At 40.5% G+C, this 8948-nt stretch overlaps 1 protein-coding gene across 5 annotated transcripts in view; it reads right to left on the bottom strand.

Moving 5' to 3' along the window:
- Positions 1-2439: 2439 nt before the first annotated feature.
- Positions 2440-8948, bottom strand: part of KCTD18 (potassium channel tetramerization domain containing 18) — a 30167-nt gene continuing 23658 nt past the window's right edge. For all 5 annotated transcript variants that reach the window (XM_055398355.2, XM_055398354.2, XM_055398356.2 and 2 more), the window contains exon 7: positions 2440-8301. In XM_055398355.2, the coding sequence (XP_055254330.2) occupies positions 7794-8301 (508 nt within the window). In that variant the 3' untranslated portion in view covers positions 2440-7793. The remainder of the gene's footprint in view (positions 8302-8948) is intronic.

The raw sequence follows: 8948 nt of genomic DNA, 5'->3' as shown, positions 1-8948 counted from the left end.
GATCTAATTTGGTGAGAAAAAATAGAGTTGCTAGCCAGGGTTTCATTTGAGGCACAATTTTAATACCATTCATTGCAAACTATTCAAAGGAATTTTTATTTTTCGTACTTTTGCTTTTCCCAGCAAAGCTTTATAAATCCTAAAGAAGTTTTCTGTCCATTCTTAGTCTCCAAGAACCAGGTCCCTGATCCTTGGAGGCAGCTTAGTCCAAACCAGAGTTTAATTTCATCATAGTAGCCCCTCAGGCAAAGGCACTCCAGCGTGGACTCAGTCATGCTGTCAGAGAAACACACAAGGTTCTCACTAATTCTTTCTGGTGACTGATTCTCAGAAGTTCCCTTATTTGTGAACTCTGCTTCTTCCTACAGTTCAGAAGCATTTTCAGTGTTACTATTAAGTTCAAGTTTCAGAGCAGAAATAACCACACACAGTTTTTACAGAATACATAAATTTAATGGCAAATTTATCTACTGTATTTGCCTGAGAAAGTGCATAGATTTCTGGCAAAAAAAAAAAAATGTATTTTAGAACCATGATTGCAACCATGACCAAAGACACTTCTACAGAAAATAAGTTTAAAAAAGACTTCCTGTGAAGGACAGAAAACTACTCTATTTTTAACTTAAGTTTGAGTTAGATTTACCTATTCCTAGTCTTTTGGGAGAACATGTACTTTTTGTAAATTACCATTAAGCTGGCCAATAACATCATTACTCCCCTGCTAGTGTCTGGCACATAGTGGTGGTTTAGTCGCTTAGTCGTGTCCAGCTCTTGTGATCCCATGGACTGTAGACCACCAGGCTCCTCTGTCTACGGGATTCTCCAGACAAGAATACTGGAGTGGGTTGCCACTTCCTCCTCCAGTGGATCTTCCCAACCCAAGAATCAAACCCAGTCTCCTCCATCTGCAGGCAGATTCTTTACCATCTGAGCTACAAGGGAAGACCTGGCACAGGTAGTCAATAAATACAAGGAAGAGAGAGCAACTATCAAAGAATGACCAACTCTAATGCGCTAGAGAATTCTGGAATCTAAATGACTTGTGCAAAATAATCCAGTCTGTCAATTCTAGAGAAGATGGGAAGAAAGCAGCAGCTGAAGTCCCAGCCCTGGGGCAAGGCTATCTGGATTCATATCTGGGCCCCATCACCTCCTGGCTGTGTCAGTCTGGATACATTTCTAAACAGCTCAATATCTCCATTTCTCCACAGCTAAATGGGACTAATAACCATACCGACCTTGAGGGGTTGCTACATGGATTGAATAAGTTAATATTTGCAAAGTACTTGGAATAATGCCTGGCACTTTGTACAGAGACAGTAACCACAGAGTAATTTGAATGGAGATGCTTTATAAATTTATATGGGGAAGCTTTATAGAGAGAAAAATGTATGTATATATGAACTTATAAATAGTAATGGGCGTAGCTACTAAAGAAAACAGGAATAGCAGACACTGGGATGGTTATTGTTAGAGCTTGAGGCAGAGGAAAGGATCAGGTTTGCGAGAGCTCACCACCACCACCCACCAGCCCTGCTCCCAAGGCTGAGATTCTGACCTTGTTGGGGAGGGTATAGCTATGGCTCCAGTATAGGTCAAGAAGCTCCCTGAGGTGTTAACAAGAGAGAAGCTCCCCACAGGGCACTGGAGAACCAAGGAATTTTCCCCTGACAGGCTGGTCGACTCACCAGGGGTCCAACCCCAGGGATGCCGCCAAATTCACTGGGAATCCTACTGGGCACCAGCCAGGAAGCTTCCTGTAGGAAGTATTGTTGAATTAACTGTGGAGCCAGCAAGGAGACCTGTGGGACTGGAAGCTGATGCTGCCAAAACTTGGGCCCGTGGGTTTCCCACACCCCAACTGAGCACTCGTTGCAGGAACAAGAATACAGGGACACTCACTGAACAAAGCCTCCTCTTCCTTCAGGGTCCCTCCAGTGGCAAAGTCAGCTGGCTAAAAGGAAATGCGTATGGAGGTCCAGCTCTAGGATCACAAATAGGACAATGAAGAGTAGATTTGAAATCAAGAGGCAAAGAGTTGATACCTGGCATACCCTTAGAAGGGATTATCAGCTCAGCTGGTAAAGAATCCACCTGCACTGCAGGAGACCCCAGTTTGACTCATGGGTCAGGAAGATCCACTGGAGAAGGGATAGGCTACCCACTCCAGTATTCTCGCCTGGAGAATCCTCATGGACAGAGGAACCTGTCAGGATACAGTCCATGGGGTCACACAGAGTCGGACAGGACTGAGCAACTAAGCACAGCACACACATACCCTTAGAAAGCACTAAAAGAGTACTGATAAATATATCATAGCTGTGAGACACACAGATGCTCTAAGTCCTATCTAGCTCATCTCTGGAAGCAATGTCAAGCTCCTATAAGAAGAGGCCTAGAATAGAGCTGAAAGGCCTGCATGTGACAGGCATGTGAATCCTGCTAGATGCAACGCAGTTTACCAAACCCTTCTGTGCTTCAGTTTCCCCCATCTGAAAAATGGAGATAATAATAAGACACCTACAGCATCGGGTTGGTGTACTCAATTAAGTTAACATATAAAGGGCTTAGAAGGATACATCTTAGTTTTCATTAGATATTAATAGTTGCTTGGTTATAACAGCAAACAAAAGTGTCTCTAATATTATACTAAAGCCAGAAATGTGAGAACTAACAGGATCGAATTTTTTAACTGGCAGGCCTGGGACAGCCTTCCTTTATTATTTTCCCCCTCAATTCCCAGGGCTCCATTCCTGCCAGTGTTGGACAGCTCTAAAGTTCCTCACTCATCCACACCTCCCAATTAGGAGAGGCAGCCACCAGTATTTTGCTCAGGTTAAGTTATTCAAATACTGCAATGGTTCTCAACTTGGGGTAATCGATTTTGTGTCCACCCTCCAACCCTAGGAGACATCTGGAAAAGTTTGAGAATATTTTGATTGTCACAACTGGGGCAGGGTGCTGCTCAGCACCCCACAGTGCACAGTACAGTCATCCTCAATAAAGAATTATCTAGTCCAAAAATGTCAACAGTGTCACAGCTGAAAACCCCGATCTGGAGGTTCCAAGGGTTCTGGAGAAAGAAAACAGAAACAGCAGATGAGCAGGACATCCTGCCTTGTTCCTCCAGCTGCACTGGGTTCCCACTTAGTTCAGCCCATGTTACCAAATCCAGACCGTCTGGCCCACAGCTAGAATCTCAATGTACACTCTCTGATGTCTTTGGGCTATTCATGTCATCTACATAGAAGCTGGATTCCCACATCTTCCAAATCCAGAAATTAGGGCATAAGTTCTTGAAAGAAGTGCTACTGAAGAATGTCCAAATTTTTAAGAAACCTTGGCAGAAAGAAGCAATGTTCATCTTCTTCCAACTTTAGCAAATACATGACCTTTTTCTTTCCATAAAGTGCTCTCTGTTTAAAATGTTTCGCTTCTAAGTTTCAGGCCCTCAAATTTATTCCTGTAGCTGAAAAAAATTTTACTAAGGTAATGAAAGTTCTAGGGTAAAAGAAGGGAAAGTATGAGAAGCAACATTATAAAATGAAAAGCTGTTAAATAAACAAGTAGGGCAGGATACTGACTGACAGTTACTGTAAAATTCTGTTTGTCTTAGCCACAGCTTGCATCAGGAAGTGTCTAGCCAGCAAATCTAAAATGCGTATTGGCTGTCTGAGGCAACACATGTGAACAAAGAAAAATTAGCTTTTCTGTAACAATGTAAACCATGTGTAGCTCATGAGGCTGACAGAACTATAAGTGAAAAGGGTCCCTTTGAGGCTTCACCACCAACCAAATTCCGTGCATATAAAATTCTGAAAACAGCTGGAAACCAATCTTTTTTGTTTCTGTTAGTTATTCATGATGTTTCCTGTCCTGACTGTACTACATGCTTGAAATCCTGCATTTGGTTTCATCTGATTGAAAACTGCAGCCCTCAACAAAGAATCACTCATCCACCCTTCACTGGCTGAGGAATTCAGCAACTTGTTGACAGTTTTTGAGGGAGAGTTTCAGCATATGGAAGAATGACAGTATTTTCCATAATTAAAAAGTTCCTGGCTAACTTAGGAATACACATATGTAAATCATTTAAAAGTATTTTTCACTTGCTATAGCAGAAGCTCTTTCCCTTCATTTTATTAAGTTCATACTTTCTACTTAGTTTCTAACCAACATCCTACCAAATGTCGATTAAAGCTATTCAAAGGGACTGAAAGTATAAACAGGGCAACTCTTTACAAGGCACCTCGTATTCACATAAAGGTTAGCATTTTCCCCTTTACAGCACAATTTACTACCACAAGTCTATGAGCACATTCAAAATGCTATTTAAATAAAAATTCCTGTATGAACGATTTCTCAGGGAAGGCCAAATATGCTTATATATCAATTCCTTCTTTAGAAATCAAGGTAAGGTTGATAATAATTATACTGTATTTTACCATAGACTTCAAAGTGAATCAACAATTTTTTCAATATTAGTACCTGCGAAGGAAGCATCGGGATTCAGTCTGTGAATGAAAAATTGCATCAGCAATTCTATCAGGGGCAGTAAGGCAGGAGGGGAGCGGCCAGGCTGCTTTTTTCCTTTCTCAGAATTCAGGCAGCATCTGTTTGACCTCTCTGGGGTCTCATGAGGCACATCTCTGAATTAAACAACTTGACAAGCTATGTAACTGTAATGATCATTACTAATGGTAACTGTGGTCACTAACAACAATCATCAAATTAAGGGACTTTCACAAGCACCTCCTTTGTTCGACAAGATAAATTTTGCAAGGTCAGAAATCAGTTTCTGCACCCCATGAAGACTGCTGCTGCTGCTGCTGCTGCTAAGTCACTTCAGTCGTGTCCGACTCTGTGTGACCCCATAGACGGAAGCCCACCAGGCTCCCCCTTCCCTGGGATTCTCCAGGCAAGAACACTGGAGTGGGTTGCCATTTCCTTCTCCAATGTGTGAAAGTGAAAAGTGAAAGTGAAGTCGCTCAGTCGTGTCCGACCCTTAGCGACCCCACAGACTGCAGCCCACCAGGCTCCTCCATCCGTGGGATTTTCTAGGCAAGAGTACTGGAGTGGCTTGCCATTGCCTTCTCCGTGAAGACTGCTACCAGATACATTTTATAAAAAACTTGGGGTAGAAGAGGGGCTGGGGTGGGGTGGTTGCCCTAACTGTCAGCAACATACTAGAGGCCTACTATGTACCAGGCATTGCAAGTACAGAGGTGGCAGAGTCTCCCTCTAGGAGAAGATAGACGTGTGAAGTTAGTTACATCTAGCTTTTTCTTTGGTCAGTGATGCTGTGTCAGTCTGTGAAAAGTAGATCATGAAGCTAAAATGTGTGTTGGGAGTAGTGCAGTAATTATTGTACAGTCTTTAAGTTTGGTAACTTCATCTTCCTGATCTTTAAAGGACTAGGAAAGACTAACCTTCATTATGCTGTTCTGAAACTAAAAAGCAAAATAAACACAATGAAATAAAATATATGAAAATACTTTATAAACTATAACATAAGGCAATATTGAAACAAAAACTTGGATTTAAAAATACAAATGAAACAACTGTTTCATTCTTTTTTGTAGATTCCTACTGTCAGCCTTAGGCTTTCCATTGCATAACTAACCAGTTTTAATCAGGGCAAACCAGTTTTCAACACAGATTACCTAGAAGGGCATAGTTAATTATCTTTTTTATAAAAAAGATAATGAACAATACTTAAATACCCTACTCACCATTCAGAATTTCTATTGTGTCCTTTGACCCAACAATTGAACAAACCTACTTTTCCAAAGTAATGATACTGAATTACTATTTTATAAAGCATTCTTTCATTTTAAAATTTTTTATTTTCCAGGAAGGGCCATGGGTTATGATGAGTTGCCAACTCGTATGTTTGCAGAGTCTGGTATTAGGAAAAATGTTTCTTCATGCAAAATGAATGCACTCCCCCCTCGCCCAAATCACACCAAAATAAAGTAATTTTCAAGTTCCAGGAGCATTTTGAGTCCTGATATTTATAAGGGAAAGTTTGTACCTTTCCACTTTAGCTGTGCCATGGCCCAGTAGTTATTCCAAAAACTCACCTCTTATAAAGGCCAAATGTGCTCAATAGATGTCCCTTAAACTACTTGATGCAAAGAAAGGCAGGCTGTTAACTGAATCAACCATGATTAACTTTCAACATGTGTCCTTTCCAGACAAATGTTTACTATGTATAAAATACACATCTATTACTATAAAATCTTCTTATATGAATCAGCAATTCAAAATGTCATAGATCAAGCAATACCAATAATATCCTAAACGAAAGTATTTAAAACTCACTATGGTCTTTAATTTTCAGAAGACCTGGATTTTAGTATTTTTCAAGGTGACTGCATGTTTTATATATCCCCCAGGGTACTATCATTCATGAATCTTTAAATATTCACTTTTTCTACCCAAATAAACCACTTCTTTTAAAAAGCTGATGGTACTCAGATAGCTATCTAAATTAGTTTACCTATTTCATACATTAACTATACAAGAAAGCAATTTTGTGAGCAGAAACAGATATAAATGAACAAACTTTTAAACTACTAAAGGGTTCCAGGACTTCAAAATAAGTACAGTTACAGAAAAATATCACTTTTTATGGAAAGGTTTTGCTTTATTTAACAGAAAGCAATGTTTTGAGTATATTAACTTTAATCTTTTAAACCAACGCAAGTACAATGATGAGTACTGAGTAAAGAGTACCCTGCTTCATGAGCTTATTTTTAACACACTGGAAACACCCTGCTCACTAAAGACAGACACGTGTGACCCAATTACAAAACAGAACATGTATGCGCAAACACATACAACTGAACTGTGAAAAAAATAGAAGATTAATCAAAATACTGTTTTAAAATATTAAATTCAAATGATATGGAAATTTTATGCATAAAAACCATATTGTATAATCAGAGTAACTCTTTAGTAGTCATTTCTGGGAAAAAAAAAATACTAACTTTAGTTAAAAAGTTAAATTTTTTTTTCTTTTTCAAAGTACTTTCAAAACTTCACGATCCAAATGAAAATAAAATACCTTAACAATTCAGTCCAAAAACATGTTATATAATTCTAAACCCAAGAAATCTTCCCGTGATGTATAAAATAAATCCGCTAAGGGAAAAGAGTAAGAAAAGCCAATCTAGGAAAGAAAACTGTTCCATTAAGTGAGAGTCAAAGTGTGATCTCAAATTACTTTTTTTTCCCCCTCCCCATCATTTCTTTTCATGTTACCTCTTGAGTCTGATAGTCACCTATTGGGAGTTCACCTTGATCTACATTTTCTCTCAAATCTTCCCCATCTGGCATGTAGCACAAGGAAGCACTAAATCACCCTCTATTTCACCGGCAGGAAGAGCTAAGCTCAAATTTCACTTTTATCTCTTGGCTGCAATGAGTAACATCAAATAAGTGCCTAAAATCTATAATTATTTCAGCAACAAAGTAGGCTTTCTAGGTTTGACTTTGCCCAGCTGTTTTGTTGCCTTAATACCAATTAAACATTTTAAAAAAACCTACACATTAAAAAACCTGAAATTAAAACTGTCCCTAGATAAATAATTTAAACGTTGGGAAAATGAGAAGTAAACATAGGCCCAACCACTTACAGTCTCCCTCCTCCATACCTGCTTCACACTAGTCATCCTAAATAGAAACATAAGTGTTCACCTGGACAGTATGGGGAAAGAGAGCTGCTTATTTGTGTTAAACAGGTTGGAAGCTTGGAGAGGCAAACGGGACATCCCGAGTCCCCGTTTCCATCACTTGGTCTGGTCCTGCCCATTCTCCGTCCACGTGCCCAGCGGGCTGAGGGCGTCAGGGGTAGGTTCCGGGGGACCTGCCGGCCTGGGTGTGGTGCAGGCAGGCAGGGAAGACCTGGTGGCGCACAGGGGAGTCCGTTTCAGTTTGATCACTCGGTGCGGGGTGGCTGTCTTGTCCGAGAGCAGAACCTTAGCCGGAGGTAGGTGCACGGCCCCGTTCTCAGCAGCCCCAGTCCCCTGTGCAGCCTGGGGATGCCTGGGCAGCCCAGTCTCCACCAGGGTTGGCGCTTTCCACTGGTCAGAGCGCTGAGCTGCCCTTCCTCCTGCAGCCAGGTTTGCCGTTGCCTGAGGCCAGGGTTGGGGGACACTGGCCGGAGACACCCTGATGGAAGCAGAGTTCTTGACCTTAATTTGTGTGCTGGTGGAAGGACCCAAAAATCGTACTGGCTTAGGTCCGGTCTTACAGTTCACGCCTTCTTCTTCCTCTTCATTGACTGCTATTAGTCGCCTGTAAAAACAGAAGTGCGTCCTTGTCAGCATTTACAGGTTTAACAGCTAATGAAAACATCTCCAAAGTTTAACTTCAAGGTGAACAAAAAGGTTTTTGTTAAGAATTTGAGTCAAGAGGTTTAGCGGTATCAACCTACCTACCTCATCTCTCATTGCCCACCAAGGTCAATAAATAAATTAGCAAGGTGGCAGATTATTTCAATTTAAATACACTCTTTTATACTCGTGCATAATGTTAATACCAACAATAAGTTAAAATCTGAAGTGTTACACTAGAATTATACAACACATCACTTGTTTTCACAAAGCCTGATGCAATCCAAAGGATAACCAGGAGTGTCCCAAGTTGTTTTTCCCAGGAAAGCAGCTGCAAGAGATTTACTAAGGAGAAAAAGGGGTTTCACAAATAAACTTGAGAAATGCTAAGTGTGTATTTTATTCTATTGAAGTTTTAAACTCTCTGTTAACAAAGATTCTATAGTAAAGACACCTGTTTAGCTTTGTTGACTCCATTTACCATTCTGTAATGGAACCTTTGGCACCCAGTAAAATTTGCATGCTACAGAACACATTCTGGGAACTGCTAGACTAGAAAAACCCACGGTACAGTTAGATGCTTTTCGAATTCAAGAAGTATTGGACAAA

This window comes from Moschus berezovskii, chromosome 2, assembly GCF_049115385.1.
Source record: "Moschus berezovskii isolate FMDL1 chromosome 2, NW_MosBer_1.0, whole genome shotgun sequence".
NCBI classification, from domain to species: Eukaryota; Metazoa; Chordata; class Mammalia; order Artiodactyla; family Moschidae; genus Moschus; species Moschus berezovskii.
This window is presented reverse-complemented; position numbering and strand designations above follow the sequence as displayed.